This window comes from Eutrema salsugineum, unplaced genomic scaffold (assembly GCF_000478725.1).
Source record: "Eutrema salsugineum unplaced genomic scaffold, Eutsalg1_0 scaffold_5, whole genome shotgun sequence".
In the NCBI taxonomy this organism is placed as follows: domain Eukaryota; kingdom Viridiplantae; phylum Streptophyta; class Magnoliopsida; order Brassicales; family Brassicaceae; genus Eutrema; species Eutrema salsugineum.
The window spans coordinates 2447734-2470247 of NW_006256612.1; the positions used below are offsets into that span (position 1 = coordinate 2447734).

Genomic DNA, 22514 nt, shown 5'->3' on the forward strand with positions numbered 1-22514 from the left:
GCATCCACTTGTACTTTGACCGCGGCATCATCGATGTCATGATCTTCATAAATCCCAAGAACGTTGCCAATGGCTTTAAGATTGTTTGCGGTGCAGCAGTGTGCTGGTATTCCATGAACCCTGACCCAAAAGGGGATCGTTGAAGGAAAAGCGTCGGAAATAATCAGCTCCTAACGCTGCAGGATAAACATCACATCTATCGCTTGAAGTGGAAAGGTGCTTCGTTGAGAACTGCTTGGAGATCTGCTTCGTTTCTGAATTTGAATTGGAACTTCTCCGGTCCAAGATCTCTCCCTGTGATCTTATCCTCCATCCGCCAGACTTACGGCATGAACGAGATTAGATTTTTGGGTTTTTGGATCGCGGGGTTCAGAACTCGACCGATCAGTGTGAGTTTGTTGGCTTCGATAAGGTCAGGGTTTGCTTCATCGGGAAGCTTGATGGGAGGCTCTCAGATCCAGCGATGAGATCCACCAATATCTTTACCCTTCTCTTCTCTGGAATATCGCCGATCCATCGCACCGTGCTAAGCAAGCAATCCGTTTGAATGGAATTGAAGAAACTGCAAAAAACAGTAATGAAAAAACGCAAACGAGTGTACAGGCCATGAGGGGCATGGAGAAAGGGGTGACGGCGGGGAGGAGCTATGCGAGACGGCTAGATTCAGAGGCCCGAAAGAGATTGGGTTAAGTCGCAGTCGCCATCGCCATGGGAAGCCCTAGACCGCCGCGTACATGTTGGGCTAATCCGAATGTTTATATATGTTTCCACACAGTTGCTTTGATATTTGATAACCTTAAGTGTTTCTACAAGGATGATATCAGGAGAATATTATGTGCTTGCGTCACAAGAACCCTATGCATTGTAACTTCTCACTTGCGTCATAAGAAACCTCAACATTGTTTCTCTCAATATCTGAAATCCTTTGTTGAGCTAGTTTCACGTTTCTTACGCGTAATAACATTGAATACCAAAAAAAAATTAACTCGGTAAACTAATAAATCAAGTTTCTCTTTTTGAATTATTTTTTAGATTTCTTTGTAATTCAATACAAAGAAGCAATAAAAGGGCTACAAAAAAACCAAGACATCATCAAGAATAACCTTACTTTCATCTCCAAAGATAAATTCTTTCCCATCTTTCCTCTTAGCATATGATAAACCCAATCTTGATTTAGCCATCCTCAAATCAACATTCCCGAGTTCGTATCCGGACCTGCAAACCCGCCCATCACGGGAGCTAAAGGCGGTCCAATAAGAAGTCCATCAGCTCCAAATTGAGGCCCTCCTCGTGCATAATCAAATAGAGCCGCTCCGATTCCTCCAACTTTTGGAAGGATGATTGGGTCATCGCAATCATCGAGCCAATAGAAAAGGAAAGCGTCGAATGTGTCCTAATAATCATCAGTACTTCTATAGCCCTCGAGGCTACTTGTCTTGTGTAAAAGCTATGATAACAAATGGACCTTTGAAATCATAATGTTCGTGGAACTTTGTTGCACTAAACCCATCAACACTTGCCTTGTAACAACATTTTAAATCTCTTCCTAATAATAATAACTAATATGTTATAGATTTAGAAGAATTTCAGATAAAACATACTTCTTCACAGAACCCAAATCTTAATTATTACGAGTCTCTAGTTGTCAAAATCAAAGGTATATTTTCTATATCTCTGAGTCGGAATTATTATTAACTTTTGGTTTTCAAAATAGAAATAAACGAAATGAATTGTTTTCAAGCGATAGAACTTAAAATCACAAAACCCAAATCTTTTTAAAAAATTTGTTGCACTAAACCCATCAAACAGTCAATGTTCCAAACCCTCCTCGAACTCTCGTTCAGGTACTCCATTTTAATTCTTGCAAGTCATCTCCGGTCAATCTTTCCAGCAAATCATGTACGAATATTTATATTCTTATGTTATATATGTGTTTTTCGGTTTAATAGTAAATATCAAGTTTATATTAAAGTATATGATTCTAATATCAAAGACAATATTGTGATGGATCTATTTTGATTGAAGACATTAGAATATGAGTGTTTTGATAATTATCCTCCTTTATCTTAATTAATATTTTTCTTATGTGATTATATATATATATATATCCTATATATGAAAGGGTATATATAGTAAATAAAAAGACAACTATTCGAAAGGATATCAATGAAGAATATACGCGACTGTTGGCATGGGTTGCATATGTGTGTGTGTTATAAGTGATGAAAAACATCACAGTTAAGATACATAATAAAAAAAGGCACACAAAAACTTGTACCCTGTGAAAAGAACAAAAAGGAGAAGAAGGTTTTTTGGATTCTTTTAAGAAATATTTACTACCAATGGATCTTTCTCCTTAGAAGTATTTACACTCCTTGATACTTTTTGACTTTATATTTACAAATTTTGACACTTTAGTTTCAAGTAGCACTTAGTTTAATTTTTTCTTTGCCAAATTACAACATAATCCTTGTGTTTTCTACTTGAACCAAACTGATTCATCTAAACCATTTAATTAATTTTTTATCTTATTTTTTTCTCTTCCACTTGAACCAGACATTATTTTTCCCAACTTTCTTCTTTCTAATTCCATTTTTTTTCTTCCTATCGTGTCTTCCTCTTCTCATTTTCATCTTTTTTTTTCTTATGATCTTTCAAGCTACTACTATGTTTCTTGTAAATAATTGCATAGTTGCTACACATCGATGCCAATTTTCTAAATCACCGGTTCCAAATCTGATGCCGATCTAGTTTATTCTTCACTCCCCGTCGTTGTTCATGTTGTTATCTCTGCTGTTTGTCCATGTCGTTGTCAATATTCTCTGCCATCTCCGCCGTTGTCCATAAAAAAATAGATGTTGATGCTTCGAATTCGGTCCTCAACGCACTCATATTCGGTCTTCACCGCACCCAAATTTCCGGTGAAAGACAAAGATGATGATGCTTCGAATCCAAAGCAGAATTGGACTGGAGCAAGGATCTCTGCCGTCACCTCTCCCCTATCAGACCGCTGTCACTTCTCCCCTAAACAATGCTGATTATGGTCACCTCCACGAGCATATATGGCTAAGCAATAAGCGATATAGTCCTATGTATGTGGTCAAATGAATTGCTGCACCAACATTGTTTATTACACCATATCGTCACATCCACACACAACAATCTATGTCCATGTTTTTGTTGATATGGCTACATCCATATGGCTACATCAATATATCCTAACTAACCATACCCATGACTTAGCCACACATGACCACTTAACAACATATGTAATCTAATGAATTGTTGCGCCAACATTATTTATTACACCAAATCTGGGATATGGTCACACCCACAAACACGGTGCTAGATATCACATCATAGATATAACCATATGGACATATACGCAACTATATTGTAATTTGTCTTATAGCCACATTATATGGACATAACCAACTGGTCATACCTACAGCTGGTCTTTATCGTAGGCAGGGCTATATATATATATATATGTAATTTGAGATGCCCCATTATATTCATCCACATACGACTATTATTCAAGTTACTTATATCATCTTCGATTACCTGGACTTACTTATTGTCTATGTACACAATTGACCATCTAATTTTTAATGTCATTGTAATGGTCATGTATACATCCACAGCTTGAGCTCGCTCATCCCACGTCAACAGATAAAATATGGCTCCAATTGTCAACAAACCAAAAAAATTCCGCTATAACAGCTTATTTACATGGTAGTGACTATATGGTATATATAGTCATGGTTAAAGAGCTTCATTGGTATATAGTCATGATTGTGTAGTCATAGTTATGGAGCTGTTGTAATATTGTCATTCTCACATTTAAAACAGTTTTTATGATTAAGTGGACAACACTATTGATTTGGTATGTACGATTTTTTGGAATTACATGATAGCGACTATATCGGTGCATTGTCAATAGTTGTCTTTCATTTTGCCTATGTTGGAGTTCTAGCTATCATGGACTTGGTCACGATGGGTAATACATCATGGACATGGTTACGATAGACAAGATATCATGGATATGGTTACTATGGAATAGATGTCATGTACATGGCATGAATATCATGATCTCCCATAGCTCGTATTCGTCTGACTTCACAACTCTTTCACCGACATTTTTAGAGCAAGATCAGCTTTGTCAACAGATTCGTGACGGCGAAAAGACTCATGTTCGAGGATCAGTGAGCTTACACGGGATCCATCTCCAGTGAAAGATAAGAGAGAAGAAGAAAAGAGGAGAACTAAGGGAGAGCGAGCAGAAATCTAAGAGCAAGAGAAGAAGAGAAGAGGAGAACTGAGAGAGAGAGAGAGCAGAGATCTAAGAGCAAGAGACATGGTCACTATGAAAGGAGAACAAATATCTAAGAGCGAGAGACATGGTTACTGGATTGACAGATCTGAAAAAGAGAGAGAGAGAGAGAGAGAGAGAAAAACAAAGCTCAAGGCGAAGAAGGAGATACAGAAAGAAAAAAAGAGATGTGTTTCAACTTTTAATTACTAAACCGTTTTTAAATTCGGTTAACTAACTTTATTCAAACCAGGTGCTGATAATTAAATTGGAAGGAAAGGACTAAAGTGAGTTTTCACGTTTATAAACTATAATAAAGTGTCATCTCATTTGAAAGTGTTCAAATCTGTAATTAATAACTCAACAAGTGCCATATTATGTAAGCCTCTCTTCTCCTTATGCGCTTACAAGTTTTGGCACTTCCAAAACAAGTAGCTCTTTTTTATGTCTTTTGGTGGGGAAATGACATAAACCACCCCTGCGAATATTATTGAACATAAAAAACCGGTCTAAATCAGAGTCGTCCAAACCGATATCACGTTATTTCTATGTCGTCCTTCGCTTCCATCATTCCGCCTAGCACTGCTCATCGCAATTTTTGGGTGATAATTTTCGCGGCTTTTTCTCAATATCCGTGAAGAACGTCTTTTGTTTCTCAAAATCCGTGATGAACGTCTTTTGCCGATTTAGATACATCCCGTCGGCAACGTCTTTTGCCGATTTAGATACATCCCGTCGGCGAGTTTAGATACATCCCGTCGGCGAGTTTAGATACATCCCGTCGGCGGCGGCGTGTCACTGTAAAAGTCTCAACAGAATTTCGTAATTTCCCACAAATGCTGGAGAAGTACGCATACACAGATGTAATTTACTACATTATGTTGTATAACAGGATGGTTGAGATACCGCTACCACGTAAATCACAACATTCTATTGTAATCCTACGGTCGTGGGTATTTGTTCTACTTCACAGTGTAGTTAGGACTATTGTAGACACCCGCTTCTTCCATGGTCTTGATCATAACCTAAAACAGTTAGAACTGGGTTTGCATATGTCCACGGGACCACGTCGTTGCAATATATGCTTAATACTTAAACGATGATCATATCCATCGTGTAACATGGACATGTCAAATGGTAGTAAATATTTCCTTTTAGAGACGCTCACACTTTTTGGCACTTCGGGAGTTTAGTATTACACTTTTGTATAACAGGATAGTTGAGATACCGCTACCACGTAAATCACAACATTCTACTGTAATCCTACGGTCGTGGGTATTTGTTCTACTTCACAGTGTACTTCACAAGTCCTTGTGCCTACGTTTACGTGGATATAATATGATCATGTCCACAGTGATCAAAGGTGTCCATTGATCGTGACATATCCACGTTAGCTACTATAAAACGTAGGCACCCTTATTGTAACTCATAAATACCATAGCCATGTCCACAACGGGAGACATGTCCATAACTCATAAATATTTCCTTTTAGAGACGCTCACACTTTTTGGCACTTCGGGAGTTTAGAATTACACTTTTGTATAACAGGATAGTTGAGATACCGCTACCACGTAAATCACAACATTCTACTGTAATCCTACGGTCGTGGGTATTTGTTCTACTTCACAGTGTAGTTAGGACTATTTTAGACACCCGCTTCTTCCATGGTCTTGATCATAACCTAAAACAGTTAGAACTGGGTTTGCAAATATCCACGGGACCACGTCGTCGCAATATATGCTTAATACTTACACGATGATCATATCCATCGTGTAATGTGGACATGTCAAATGGAATGCCTTTGTGAATGGTGCAAAAGGCATGTGAAAGGATGGACGTGGACATGAACAGCTGTGACAGTGGACGTATATTGCTCCCATGTCCCCCAGGATGTCGCAGGGGACGTGAAAAGATGCCGGTGTAGTTATGTGTACATATCCACATGACTTTAACTATCCATATAACTATAACCATATAGAATGTAGACTTTATAGTTAAATGATTCGTGGACATGTACATGACAAACAAACTTTGATTCTAAGCGAATATATTCAAAATAACTAATACGACATGTATATGATAATATGTCCACACCAATTTAATTCAAGGCAACCATATTCAAGCATTCGTTGGTTAAAGAAACTACAACATGTACATGATATTACAGTCAAAGGATATATCCACTAAAAAATATCTATAGGGAAAGCAAATTTTGTGTAGGTATCCAGTAATTAGCTTTGTGTACTTGTCCATATAGCTTGTTTTATGTACTGTTTATTCTCTTCTCCATCTTCATACACAAACGACATAACTAAAAGCAATTCTAGTTGCGAAACGGCGGATTCGCGACCACGAGATACAAGTGTAAATCCAGATCCAAATTCTGCATCACCATCCACGGAAAAGCTTCATCACTATCTTTCGGATCCGTATGTTGGTTCGAATCTGTGATGAAGAGAGAGAGAGAGAAAGACAGAGAGAGACAGAGAGAGAGAGAGAGAGAGAGAGAGAGAGACAGAGAGATCGTAAGAGAGAGACAGAGAGAAAGAGATAAGAGAAAGAAAGTTGGAAAACTGCTTCGTGATTTGAATATTTTTTCTGTGTGGGTGGTGTTTTTAATGTATGTTAGAAAGAAAGAGTTAAAGAGATGTCTGTGTGTACAAAAGAGAAAAAGAAATATATGTGTGTGAAGGAGGTAGAAGATATCAATGTACGTAAGATAGAAAGAAAGAAAGAGAGGAGGAGATAAGAAGTAATTTTTTTAATTACTAAACCATCTTTAAATTCGATTAACCAGCTTTATCTAAACCGGTTGTTCTTCAAATTGGAAGGAGGGATTGAATTGGGTTTTCCAATCCACAAACTACAAAAAAGTGCCATCTTATTTGCAAGTGTCAAAATCTATAATATATAACTTAAGAAGTGTCATCACGTGTAAGCGACTCTTCTTTTAACCATCAAAAGGAATCATAAGGATTTGAAGATCAAAAGGAGGAGAAAATCAAAATTGAAGATTTTCATAAAATTAAGCATGGATCAAGGTTAGTGTTTCTTCTTCTATAAGACATTGTTGGTGGTTGGATTAACGTAAATCTAGATCATCTTGGAAATTAGATTTCAGAAATGAAATCATTAAAGTAATTTACAAATCAGCATATTCCTCCAAGATTTTGTCGATAGCCAAAGTTAGGTATTTAGATTCTGATTCGTCAGGCATCGTTGTTGTCTCCGACGGGCGAAAGAGAGAGACGAGGACAAGAGTTGTGAAATTGAAAGAGAGAGAGAGAGAGTTGTGAAGTTGAAAGAGAGAGAGAGAGAGAGAGAGATAGAGAGAGGGGGAGAATTTACTTTGGCTTCAATCCTATCTCTGAATCGACAATCATCCCATTCTTAAGTCTTTTAGAAGATATCTTTGCTCAACTTATGTTGTTTTGGAAAAGACCAATGCTATGGGAAATTAGTTCTCTAGATCCTCACAACTTTGACTCTAGAATTGTGGGGGAACTTAGGATTCAAAAATATTAAGCCATGTTTCATTTTAGACGTGCATCTAGTTGCTAAGCTGGTCTTGTCTTACTGTCTTAGATAAGTCTATTACTGATGCCAAATAATTGCAAAGATCATTCAAGAGGTATATTGTCCGCATCTGCCATTGATTTGGTTTTTGGATTTTTTTTAAGAAAGGGTTTGTTTGTTTTAAATGAAAAAAAGAAACGAGTTGATCAATACGGTTTTGGTTTAGTTCGGTTAAACTGAATTGGACACTTGCAAGCCAAAACACTGACAAGTCACAACCACAAGTTCTTGAAAACCATAATGAATTGTTTCAAGAACTCTCACTTTCAATCTCGAACTGCGATACCAGTGACATTCTTGTATCACATTTCATCTGGTTCCTTCTCTTGACGACATGTTCAATATATCAAGTAATGATCTTTGATGTTGTCGTTGAGAAAATCAGTTGGTATATCAACATGTCCCAAGAGACGAAGTCATCATTGGCCAAATCTGATAAAAGAATGTAGCTGGTCTCGCAGTTAGAGATTGAAAGTGAGATTTTATTATTGTAGCAGCCATTGTTATGAAGAAAAAAAAAAGAGAGAGAAAAGAAGTAAATGAGAGAGACATTGTGAGAATATCAGAAAATAAAGGTAAAGAAAGAAAAGGAAACGAGAGATAAGTTTGAGAATTGCAAAATGCAGATAATAGAGAAGAATCTATTTACTTATTTGTGTAGTGATTTGTTTACGGATCACGCTTGCAGCAAGTTTCACTGCTTTTCGCTTACGTATCAGTTCTAGAATGAGTTTCGGCCGCAAAAAGACTGTTTAGTCCTATTTTCCAATTACGTGTCATTTTTTTTATTGGTTCTCATCTGATGACGTGACAAAAAAAAACTTAAAACAAACCGGTCTAAATTATTATGGTTAAATGCTTAATTCCGTACTCAATCAAACCGTTTTTAAAATTAGATTAAACCAAAATTTAAGAAAAAAAAAACCAAAAACTTTTTTTTTTAAAACAAATTAGAAATTTAACATTTCTAATGTCTTCGAAATAAAAATAAAATCTAACTAAAATGTTAACTAAAATATTAACTAAAATCTAGACATCGATTTCTTATGGTTAAGTATAAATATAAGCCACTTCTCACTACTTCTTCCACAACTTTTATTGGTTCTTAATTGATGATGTGTAAAAAAAAATTAAAGCAAACCGGTCTAAATTTTTATGATTTAATGTTTAAATTTGTAGTCAACCAAACCGGTTTTAAAATTATATAATTTAGAAAAAAAAATTAAAAAAACGTTTTTAAAAAAAAAAGAATCTATATCTCTTAGTGTTTATCATTTCTTATGTTTCTGAAATTTAGAAAAAGTCTAACAAAAATATTAAAAGAAAAAAAAAATGAAATCTATTTAAAAATTTATAGAATATCATTTCAAAAAAAAAATAATACAATATCGCTAATTATTAGAGTGTTTATGATTTCTTATACTTATTTGTGTAGTGATTTGTTTATGTGTCACGCTCACAGCGATTTTTATAGCCTTTCGCTTACGTGTCAGCTCTAGAATGAATTTTGGCTGTAAAAGACCGTTTAGTCATATTTTGCAATTACGTGTCATTTTTATATTAGTTCTTATCTGATGATATATAAAAAACCTTAAAACAAACCGGTCTAAATTATTATGGTTTAATGTTTAATTTTATAGTCAATCAAACCATTTTTAAAATTATATATAACCAAATTTTTTTAAAAAAATAACAAAATCGTGTTTTATAAAAAAAATGAAATTTATATCTCTTAGTTATTATTATTTATTATGTTTTTAAAATTTAGAAAAAATTTAACAAAAATGTTAAAAGAAACAAAAAATGGAAATTTAGAAAGTAATAGAATGTCGTTTCAAAACAAAAAAAAAACTGAAATTAAAAAAAAACTATAACAAAAAAGTAAAAAAAAAAAGAAAAAATATATATATCTAAGTAATGGAATGACGGTATTTGTGATGTTTAAAACACATAAAACAGTGATCAAAATCGTATAAGTTCATACGGTACTTCAAAAAATTATATCTAAAATACATAGAACAGTGATCAAAAAATTTCAAAACTATTTAAACTAAATTATTTGGATACTACTATGTTTTTATTTACTCTCTTCTATACTATATTGTTTTCAGATTATGTCTTCTAACATTAAAATGCAAAAAAACTAACAAAAAAGTATACTCAAGAATAAAAAAACAAATGAATCTTAACTATTATTAGATTTTCAAACAATCAAGTATAAATTATATCAGCTTGCACAAGCGCGGGAAAATTAACTAGTAATAGTATGGATAGGAGATATACAAGACATTAAAATCAAATACTAATTCAAAAAAACTTATTGATATCTACTATCTAGAAAAAAAAAATAACTTCGATTGGAATCTACTACCCTGAACAGTATGAACTACCGGATAATAATTGATTTCATACTTCAGAAAAAAATAAAAGAAATCTCAATATCTCGACTTTAACGTCAAACTACTAGTGTCCAAGGGAAGTTCTAGAGAGAAAGAAGTCTGAACTGTATTTTCTCATCTATATAAATGCAATATGGGTGTTTATATAAAAGTGCTAATTATCTAAAGTAACACTAACAAACATATCTTACCACCTCACTCTAGCAAACTGCCACCAATGTAGGAAGAACCAATACATTTATTAAAGAAAAAAAAATCAAAAATAGCACACGCCTTCTTCAGTTCTCTTATATATATAGACACACTACACACATACAGCCTCGTAATGTATAGCACACTTACCTTCCTCTATGATTCTAAATACACAAATAACCACAAACATGACCAAGCTCATCCTTATCCTCGTCCTAGAAGTCCTACTCCTCGCTACCGTTACTTCAGCCGAAGATGCTGGAGAGTTCGCAAGAACCATGAACAAAAAACAACTCAGCCTGCAGAAAAAGGAGAAACTCACCTATCTCCGATTCTATTGGCACGATTCTGTAAAGGGCCGAAATCCTAGCGCCACCAGAATCAAAGAGCCGGTCTCGAACTCCACCATGTTTGGATCGATGACCATGATGGATGACGCATTAACAACGGATGTGTCCAGGAATTCATCTGTAGTGGGCCAGGCTCAGGGGTTTTACGCTGGAGCGGCTCAAGGAGAGATTAGCTATTTGGTGGTGATGAACTTTGCTTTCAAGACTGGAAAGTACAATGGGAGTACGCTTGCGGTTTTTGGTCGGGACCCTGTGATCTCATCTAAGGTTAGAGAAATGCCAATTGTTGGAGGAAGTGGAATCTTTCGGTTAGCTAGAGGCTATGTAGAGGCTCGGACCAACTTGTCTGACGTCAAGGCCGGTAAGGCTATTGTTCAGTACAGCTGTTACGTCTTGCACTACTGATATAATTAATTATGTTTCTAATGTTTATGTTGTTTCATCACTTATGTAACCTTTGCATTTAACGAGACGAGTGTTGTTATTTGGTTTTATTTCAATTCCTTTTGTGTGCTTTGTTGTGATTGTTGTGGTGTGTAATCGTCTTTTCCGTTTTTATAAACTTAATATTTAGTAATGGTTTAATTCCAAGTATAGAAAACAAAATATTGGTTATGCATAAAACAGAGAATTTGCCTCAAAGAAAGATAAATAAGAGAAACGACCACATTTGAAAAAAATAAAAATAAATAAGGAACACTTACTTGAGAAGAATCAAGTTTATACTGTCAAAGTAATTTGTGATTTTATTCATTAGCAGTTATATATATATGTACAATAATTAGCTTTGAGTTTAAAACTAATAATGTGGGATAAAATAACTATTCTAATAACTTAACTATATAAAGCCTAATAAATCCATTACTATCTCTTAATACCTTCCCTCAAGTTGGAGCATGGAGATCTCGAATGCCCAACTTGCACAAAATTCCTTTGAACAGACGTCTTCCAAGTGCTTTAGTGAAGATATCCGCCAACTGATTAGTAGTAGAAACATGTTGTGTCTGAACAATTCCAGCATGTATATCGTCTTTAATGAAATGACAATCAATCTTCACATGTTTCTTTCTCTCATGAAACACAGGATTATCTGCAATATGAAGGGTAGACTGACTGTCACAATATAAAGCCATTAGACCAGAATGTTCAATACCCATTGTTAACAATACACTCTTTATCCACTTCAACTCCTTCAAAGCCAAAATCATAGCTCGATACTCTGCTTCAGTTGAAGAGCATGATACAACATCTTGTTTCTTTGACTTCCATGACACATAAGAATTTCCTAACTGTATCAACCATCAACTCAAAGATTTCCGTGTGATTGGACATCCAGCCCAATCTGAATCACACCAAGCTGTAAGATAAAAATTACAATCAGATTTCAATAAAATTCTCATTCTCGGGCATCCTTTCAAGTAACGAACAACTCTCAATGCAACCATCCAATGATCTTCTCTTGGCTCATTCATAAATTGAGACAATATATACACGAAGTAGGCAAGATCTGGTCTAGTTGCAGCTAGGTAAATGATAACACCGTATCTTGACCACTTTTATGGTTCGTTTTGAAATACTTTTTCTATGTTTTTAATTGCTTTTAAGTACTTTTATTACGTTTTTCTAGTATTTGTAGTTCCAAGACTCTTTTCAGGTAACTTAGGGAAAAGCTTAACAAAATGGATAGAAAACCAGATTTCAGCTCAGAGTCAAACCGTCAGAAGTTCACCCCTGATTGAAGGCCTTCTCACCGTCTGATCCAGCTCAAATTTGGAGACCTTAAAAATAGAAGTATCAGCTTTCCAGTGCACTTTACAGCTTAGCAATCCAACGGTTCAATCAAAAGATACGCGAAGAGCAAGATGTCTCGTAAACCAGCCGGCAAGCACTTCCACCCGCGGCCAAACACTCAATCCCCGCGGTCACACTTGTCCCGACCGCAGCCATCAACCTCCAAGCCCAAAAAGCCCATTTCTGAAGCCCACATTTGGAGAAACTCTAAGTGATGTCCAGAGAGGTCTTGAGCACTATAAATACATGTCTTAGGAACCCTAAACGAGGTGTAACCCATCACCACCGAAATATTTACTTCATACTTTTATTGTTTTTGCTTTAGCTTTTAGGGAGAGAGAGATTTGTTCTCTTGAACCCTTGTTCTTTATTTTTCAATTTTGGTTTCTATTCTACTTCTTAATACTATGCTTTTGATTTCGTTCATCATGTCTGAGTAGTTTTATTGTTGGATTAAGGGATTTTCGATGGGGATTTATATGTTCAATGAGGATTCCATGAGCTTTTGAGCCGAATCTTAGAACTTTTTCTTCTGAATTCGTTGTTACTGCATGAGAGTAGCGTCATGAACTACAATCTGATCCAGATGCTTGGTGACACGAAAGTGTTCATCCGGTGTCAGATCTAGTTTGGGAAAGCAAAACAAACATAGGAGTGGAAACCTACCTATGGGCGATTTGTGAATTAGGACGAGTCTTAAACATAATGCATCTCTTCTCTTCCAGGGCCAGAGTGGAAGCCTACTGGTCAGGGTTGAGAGAGATAGTTGTCTATGATCACGACAGTGGCGTATTCATACGTCCGTGACTCCAGTTCGAAAAGTTTAAGCTAAGATCTTACCAATTTACTCTCTAGCAATGTTTTGAATCGTTCGTACCCCTTATAAAACTTCCCTGAAGCCCAACGCCTTCTTTCCCATTGATTTACACCGACTTTATTTCAAGCTTTAGTTCAATATTGTCTTTCCTTTTTAGTAGATTTTCATTTAAGCAATTAGAATATCTGTTTTTCTCATTTTTAGTCATTTTCATTAAGTTTAGTTATTACGTAATTTAATTCCCATATTTTCTTTTAAGATTTCGTTTTTACATTTGAAATACACCACCAAACCCCCACAAAACCGTTTGGTTCTAGACTTCCTTACTTTATACTTATTTCAAAGGCTTTTTGCAGGAAAATATCATTCTTCCCTGTGGATTCGATCCCTAAGTACTACAATCGATCAGCTGTGCACTTGCGGCTATTGATTTCATTTAGGGTAAAACTTGACAACCCTCAACACCTCACACCACAACATCAAGTTTTTGGCGCCGTTACCGGGGAAGGCACGCGTTTTTTTTTTCTGCAAAACCCCGAGAAAGGTTAGTAAATCGACTCTAGAACCCCCTTTTCTGCAATTTTCCATTTTTCGGTTATTTTGTTTCCATTTCAGAAGATATGGATCCTATAAATCGAAATATACACTATGAAGAAGGTTTCTATAACACTCCTCAAGCCACGAGACGCAGAGAAGAACACCAAGTCCGAAATCTTAGCTACATGGATCGATACAGCCAGCAAAACCACCCTTACCACCGGCGCAGAGAGACTTTTCGACGCCGGGAAGATCCTTATGGTCCACCTCCAACCTACTTCAAGCCACACGCCTATAATCCTCCACTTCAGAAGCCTAGTCAGCAAGAGGACAACTTGAGGATCAGCAGACGTTTGGGACGCCTCGAAGGAATGATAAACCAGTTCCTTGATCAGCAGATTCTCACCGAGAATACCCTACTCAAGAAAATTGATTCAATCTCTGAAGAGTTCAACAAAAAACTCGATGATATGGCCAATCATGTTCGAGTTTTGGAAGAGCAAAACCACAAGGATTCACAAACACTAGCTGGGATGATCCACCAAGACGCAACAGAGCAGACAAAACAAGGGTATGACATCATACAAAACTCAAGTGATATTGTTGAATCAAAACAGGAGATTAAAGAAGTCAGAGAATCCACCTCCTGGTATAGAGAGAAGACAGACGAAGAGTTGCAAGAGATCGAGCACAGGCTGAACAAACTCGAGCTCAAAGCACGGGAGATTGATGCAAGAATGGAGCAGATGCCCAACATTGAGCAATTTGAGAGGTTTTCTAAGAAATCTCCCAAACATCCTGATGAAGATGCACATCAACGCCCTGGTATGAGTTCATATGATGCTAGTCTACCTAATAAAGATGTAGGAGAAGTTCGTGTCAAGTACAAGAAGGAAGAAACAGACTTTGAGCAAGTCATATCCGGAGCCGCGAGTCCAAGCGTCCTGACCGCAGCCAATAGCACTTTTCCCGCGGTCGCGACTCCTCTGACCGCGGGAGTTGGTCGTTCAGATGTTCCTCCGGGTTTTGAGAGGAAAATAATACATCTTCTGTCCCAATTTCAGCCTCCAGCACCTAAAAAAGCAATTCAGGAAGAAGAAAACCAAGTTTCAGATGAAGAACCAGATTGGCAGGAATCGTTACCTTGTATGATGGCAAAGGAATGTGTTGAAGATTCAGCTGATTCTTCAATCCAAGAAGACCAGACATGCAGCGAGATGAAGATGTCATACATCGATTCAATCATTGAATATGACGCTGCAGCTTTCTTTTGTGAATCATATTCTGCATTTGAGACACCAGCCAACACCTACAGAGAAAGGCAAGTTCGAATTCTCCATAAGGTCAAGACTGCAGGTCAGTTTCTTATCTCTTGTTCTATTAGAGGAGAAATGTTTAAAAACGTGCTATGTGATTCTGGTGCTTGTCTTAACATGATGTCCAAGGCAATTGCTTTGAGACTTGGTATTAAACACATGCGCAGGACTAGAGCAAAGATTAGCCTAGCTGATGATTCAAATGCAACACCTCAAGGAATAGCTCATGAAATTCCTTTGAGAATAGGAGATTGCATAGTGCTTGTCGACTTCTACATTGTCGAAACGAGAGATGCAACATATCCAGTGATTCTCGGATGGTCTTTTCTAGCAACTTCCAGAGCTATAATGGACTGGCCAAACCCGAGGATTTCATTTGCTAATATCGACAAAGATGTCTTCACAGAAGCTGTTCCATACAACAACAAAGCAGGAAACCGTTCTGCAGCAGAAGAATTTGAAGAAGAACTTTGGAGTGACGAAGAACCTGCTAAGCAAAGCAAGGAGATGTCGAAAAAGACTTGTCTGGAATAAGTCACGTCCAACACCAAAAGTCGAGCTAAACGACTTAAAACAGAAGCGCTTAATGGGAGGCAACCCATTTAGGTATTGTTTTCTTTAGAATTTTTCTTTCTTTTTCTTTTGATCTTTTTCTTTTTCTTAGTTTCAGGTGTTTATTATAAAACAAAAAAGCCAAAAAAATAAAAAAACCAGAAAAAACCAAAAAGAAGGATGGTACCTGACTGCTCGGCCCAGCAGGAACCAAGGAGAAGCAGGAAGAGGCCGCGATATAAGCCCCCGCGGTCGCAGACGTTCTAACCGCGGCCAAGCAATGGTTCGCTGCGGTCGTGCAGCCCCTGACCGCGGCACTTGGTCGTTGACATCAAACCCGACCCAAACCACCCCTTTCACCTCATTTCAGCTCACCAATCACCCTCCACCTCATTCATCACTTTCCACCACCTTCATCACCACATATCACCTTCCCAAACCCCTTCGAATGAATCCGGTTCATCTCCACCAGCATCCCGGATCCAGGTAAGTTCTCTTTGTCCTTACCAATTCGATTATCTATGCATTTTTCTCATCCAATCTCGACTTGTTTCACACTGAGGACAGTGTGATTTAAGTCTGGGGGAGGATTTCATCCCTTTCTAACCACTTTTCTTTCATGAGTCTTGCATTATCTACACTTTTTGCATTTTTCTTAAAGTTTTTCAAAATCGGTTTTCAAAACAAAATACATTTTAAAAGGGAATGGTGAACATGAATCAATGATAGTTGACTGTGTGCTTTTAGACTGTTCCTAGGGACATGCTCATTCATGATTTAGGACTAGACTAGGCGGTAGCTAAGCACATTTGAAACGAAGTACCCCAGAGGAATTTGAATGATTTCGATTTAGATGAAGGGATACACTACCTCTGTTTTATTTGGACTTAATTTGGACTTAATTTTCTCATTGAAGCATTAGATCAGGGAAACGAATCATACATTCAGGACTCCTTTATCCTTTTACCACTCTCTGTTGATCCTGAATGGCTAGTTCATCTTTAGCTAGTTCCCCACCTTAACCAATCCTCTTTCAAACCACATGCACTCTTGTTTTCTATTGTCTTATATGCAGATAAGTGCAAAAACGTTGGAGAGAAAGAGGAACGACGCAGTTTTCAGTCACCAAGGACAGAGACCTGCGATTTGCCGGAAGAGTGCCCAGAAGGATTCAACTCAAGAGGAAGCTCAGTTTGCCTTAGAAAAATCTCAAATTTTGGTACAATCTCGTCCTCTAGTCTCTCTCTCTTTAAAAGGCATTTCCTTTTCAAAAAAAAAAAAAATCCGAAAATAAGAAAAGAAAGGAAATAAAAGTCTTAGAGAGTCTAGAGAGGTCGAATTTTAAGTCCCAAGGCAACTGGAGTTTGATTTTATGGAGTTTTGGAGATTGTTTTCTGATTCCCGGAAAGAATCTAAGTCTGGGGGTACAGCTGTTTACAACAAAGGAGAAAAGATTATGCAACAACATTTGGCAAGAAGAAGTAACTAAAAACTGTGGTCATCAACAGGTCCTTATCTCTCTTGCGGTTTTGCATATTATCTTGCATCCTCCAGATCTTCAGGTAACCCGAAACACTTTAACTCAACCACTTAAATAGCCCTTTAATGCCAAACGCCGTCTACCCTGGATGATGTCTTTAATGAGAACTCACTATTGAACTTAATGAATGTAGAGAGCTAGTTGACTGGAATCAAGATTTAAATTGTTTAAGTTTTGCATGACGGAAAAAGTGGACTAGTATCTCTTGTGCATTAGTGAGAATTTTCTAGACTAAGTTGTAGATTGATGCACTATCTTTGGTCCTAGTTTAGGAGTTCATGTCTATGAGATTTGTGCATTCCCGATTTTTGTTTTCACTTAACCAGTTTAGGCTTTTGCTTTGTTTGAGGACAAACAAAGGTTTAAGTCTGGGGGAGTTGATAACACCGTATTTTGACCACTTTTATGGATCGTTTTGAAATACTTTTTCTATGTTTTTAATTGCTTTTAAGTACTTTTATTATGTTTTTCTAGTATTTGTAGTTCCAAGACTCTTTTCAGGTAACTTAGGGAAAAGCTTAACAAAATGGATAGAAAACCAGATTTCAGCTCAGAGTCAAACCGTCAGAAGTTCACCCCTGATTGAAGGCCTTCTCACCGTCTGATCCAGCTCAAATTTGGAGACCTTAAAGATGGAAGTATCAGATTTCCAGTGCACTTTACAGCTTGGCAATCCAACGGTTCAATCAAAAGATACGCGAAGAGCAAGATGTCTCGTAAACCAGCCGGCAAGCACTTCCACCCGCGGCCAAACATTCATTCCCCACGGTCAGGAGCATCCCGACCGCGGCCAAACACTCGTTCCCCGCGGTCACACTTGTTCCGACCGTGGCCATCAACCTCCGAGCCCAAAAAGCCCATTTCTGAAGCCCACATTTGGAGAAACCCTAAGTGATGTCCAGAGAGGTCTTGAGCACTATAAATACATGTCTTAGGAACCCTAAACGAGGTGTAACCCATCACCACCAAAATATTTACTTCATACTTTTATAGTTTTTGCTTTAGCTTTTAGGGAGAGAGAGATTTGTTCTCTTGAACCCTTGTTCTTTCTTTTTCAATTTTGATTTCTATTCTACTTCTTAATACTATGCTTTTGATTTCGTTCATCATGTCTGAGTAGTTTTATTGTTGGGATTAAGGGATTTTCGATGGAGATTTATATGTTTGATGAGGATTCCATGAGCTTTTGAGCCGAATCTTAGAACTTTTTCTTCTGAATTCGTTTTTACTGCATGAGAGTAGCGTCATGAACTACAATCTGATCCAGATGCTTGGTGACACGAAAGTGTTCATCCGGTGTCAGATCTAGTTTGGGAGAGCAAAACAAACATAGGAGTGGAAACCTACCTATGGGCGATTTGTGAATTAGGACGAGTCTTAAACATCATGCATCTCTTCTCTTCCAGGGCCAGAGTGGAAACCTACTGGTCAGGGTTGAGAGAGATAGTTTGATTACGACAGTGGCGTATTCATACGTCCGTGACTCCAGTTCGAAAATTTTAAGCTAAGATCTTACCAATTTACTCTCTAGCAATGTTTTGAATCGTTCGTACCCCTGAGAAAACTTCCCTGAAGCCCAACGCCTTCTTTCCCATTGATTTACACCGATTTTATTTCAAGTTTTAGTTCAATATTGTCTTTCCTTTTTAGTAGATTTTCATTTAAGCAATTAGAATATCTGTTTTTCTCATTTTTAGTCATTTTCGTTAAGTTTAGTTATTACGCAATTTAATTCCCGTATTTTCTTTTAAGATTTCGTTTTTACATTTGAAACACACCACCAAACCCCCACAAAATCGTTTGGTTCTAGACTTCCTTACTTTATACTTATTTCAATGGCTTTTTGCAGGAAAAGATCCTCCTTCCCTGTGGATTCGATCCCTAAGTACTACAATCGATCAGCTGTGCACTTGCGGCTGTTGATTTCATTTAGGGTAAAACTTGACAACCCTCAACACCACACACCACAACATCAGTAAATCAGCCTTCCAACCAGTCTCCGATATTTCTCAGGATCAGCAAGTATCTTTGTTGTCAACCTCCCCAACTGATGATTTGGCTCCATTGGAAACTCTACAGGTCTACCACCAAGCAAACCGACATCAGCAATAATATCCAAAGCATACTTTCTCTGTGATAAGTATATACCCTCTATATTTCTCGAAACTTCCAATCCAAGAAAATATTTCAATTTTTCTAAATCCTTCATATGAAAGCAATTGCTTAAATACGTTTTAAACTTTTGTATCACCTCAAGAGAGTTTCCTATCACCACAAGATCATCCACATACACTAGGACGTGCAAGTGAACTTTATCACAAACTAATGAGAAAAGAGAGTAATCAGCCTTACTTTGTGTAAAACCATACCCCAAGAATGCCTTTGAAAGTTTCACGAACCAACATCGTGGAGCTTGTTTCAAACCATACAGCGACTTGCGCAAACGACATACCATACCCTTCTTAGAAGCACCAAAACCCTGAGGTACCCTCATAAATACCTTTTCATCCAAATCCCCATGAAGAAACGCATTGTGCACATCCATTTGATGTAGCTCCCAATTTTACTCAGCGGCAACTTGAAGAACCAATCGAACTGTGCTCATCTTTGCTACAGGAGAAAATGTATCAGAATAATCTATCCCCTCTTTTTGACTATTGCCACATGCCACAAGTATCGCCTTATACCTTTCAATCGAGCCATCCACATTATACTTAATTGTGTAAACCCATTTACACTCAATTACATGCTTACCTGGTGGGAACTGTTCAATCAACCATGTTTGATTTCGTTCCTGAGCCTCAATCTCCAGTCTCCTAGCTTCTCTCCATCGTGGATCCTTCATAGCCTCAGAAAAAGTTTTTGGCACAACTCCTTCAGTTATACTACACAGAAATGCTTTGTGTGACATAGAGAACCTTTCATAATTCACATAATTCTTGGTACCGTAATCATTACTCATCTCCTGACTTACAGTGGATGTATTCATTGTAAATGTCGTATTGCACACATAATCACATAACCTGACAGAAGATTCTTTCTTTCTCATCACTCGTCCCAAAGTTTCTGTTGATCCAGACTGTTGCACAGTTTCAGCCTGTGTCACCGATGCAGGTTCTGTCACTAAAGTAGACTGCACATTCTCAGACTGTGTAACTGATGCAGGTTATGTCACTAAAGCAGGTTGCACATTCCAAGAATGTGTAACCGATGCAGGTTCAGTATGTGGCACTGTAATTCCTAAGATATCGCGTATTTCGTTTCCTATAGTCTGTCTTTCTTCTTTTGCAACCTTGTCTGACGTAACCTGAGTCTGTGTCATTTTATCTCTTGTGAAAGGTTGTATAATTTCCCTTGTCAAGGTAGGTACTATATCGTCAAATCCACCATTACCATCCACATATAACCTCGTTTGATCACAATTAGAAGGCTCATCCAGCTGTGTATTTTTTAGCTCCAAATATGGGAACCGTTCCTCAATAAAAGTGACAACCCGAGAAACAAAAATCTCATGGGTGTCCAAGTCAAATAATTTCTATCCCTTCTTTGCATAAGGGTATCCCAAAAATATGCATTTTCTGCTTCTACTCGCAAATTTATCTCCATGATGTTTCTGATTGTGAGCATACGCTAAACATCCAAAAACTCGTATCTCACTATAAGCAAGAGTTTTTCCAAATATGATTTCATAAGGACTCTTACCATTGTGTAACACAGAAGGCGTACGATTGATTAGATATGCAGCACTTAAGCACAATAACTCCAAATTTCTATTGGTAAATTTGCCTGAAATCTCAACGCTCGTGCGACATTTATATGTTGATGTTTACGCTCCACTCTGCCATTTTGGTGAGGAGTTCCCACACACGAAGTTTGATGAATTATCCCTGATGTACGAAAATACTCCTTCATACCCATATATTCACTACCATTATCACTTTGCACGATTTTTACATGTTTCTCAAACTGACGCTGAATGAGAGCAAAGAAATCTATCATTGTTTTCTGAACTTGTGTTTTTTCAGCAAGAAGAAAAACCCACATAGCTCTAGAATAATCGTCCATAATAGTTAAAAAATAAGAGGATCCACACACGCTCTATGTTCGATATGGCCCCCACAAATCACAGTGAATCATCTTAAAGTATTCTTTGCTTTTCTCTGTACTCACAGGAAATACATTCCGACACTGCTTTGCTCGGAAACAGACATCACAATCAGAAACACCAACACTCTTTTGATCCACTTCTGGCAATCTTCTATTAATCTTTTCAGAAGCATGTCTCATCCTTTTGTGCCAAAGTTCCAAAGACCCCAACTTATTGATCTTCACCATATTCACGATCTTCTGAATACCTTGAAGAAAATACAATCCATCTTTTCTTTCACCCACTGTAATCAGAATCTGCAAAGCAGGATCCAGTACCCGACACAATTGCTTGGAGAACAACACAATGCAATTCAATGCATCAATAATCTGTGACACGGAGATGAGATTGCACTTAAGTTCCTTGACAAAAAGCACATGTGTCAAAGTTAACTTCTCCGTTAATGCCACACTTCCTTCTCTATCAGCAACCACTACATTTCCATTAGGCAGATCCACTAAACTTGGTGAGACTTTATGCATATCAAACATACCACTTAACGTACCCGTCATATGGTGCGACGCACCACTATCAATAATCCACTCATCTGCATAGGTGTTATCACTCACACGATTTGCCATCCCTAATCTCGAATCAAGCCATCGAACAAGCTTATGCCATTGATTTTTCTTGAGCCCTGTCACAGCTTGTGGATTAACCTGTGACGCTTCAGTGTGTGACACACGTTTTGTAGGTTTTCCATACTTCTCCAGCCACCAATCTGGATATCCATATAGCTGATAACATGATCTCACATCATGACCATACTTCGAACAATGAGAACACATAATTCCTCGATTCTGAAATCTCATATTTTCTAAAAAAAAAGAGAAATTTCCAAAGTTTCTCCACCGAATAAAGAAATCTCAAGCCTTTATGGCTCTTTAGAAATCTTGAACCTCGTCGGTCCGAGTTCACCACCAAAAACAGAAGAGCAAAATTGCTCTATAGAAATCACTAACCTTGTCGGTCCAAATTGACCACC

General features: G+C 37.4%; 1 protein-coding gene and 1 pseudogene across 1 annotated transcript; one reads left to right on the forward strand and one right to left on the reverse strand.

The window, feature by feature from the left end:
- Nucleotides 1–1045: 1045 nt before the first annotated feature.
- LOC112083926 lies at nucleotides 1046–1853 on the reverse strand (annotated as a pseudogene).
- Nucleotides 1854–10615: 8762 nt separating this feature from the next.
- On the forward strand, nucleotides 10616–11406 carry LOC18991793 (dirigent protein 22). Its single transcript, XM_006415118.2, has one exon. The coding sequence runs from the start codon at nucleotides 10638–10640 to the stop codon at nucleotides 11232–11234; it is 597 nt and encodes a 198-aa protein (XP_006415181.1). The 5' UTR covers nucleotides 10616–10637; the 3' UTR covers nucleotides 11235–11406.
- Nucleotides 11407–22514: the final 11108 nt, after the last annotated feature.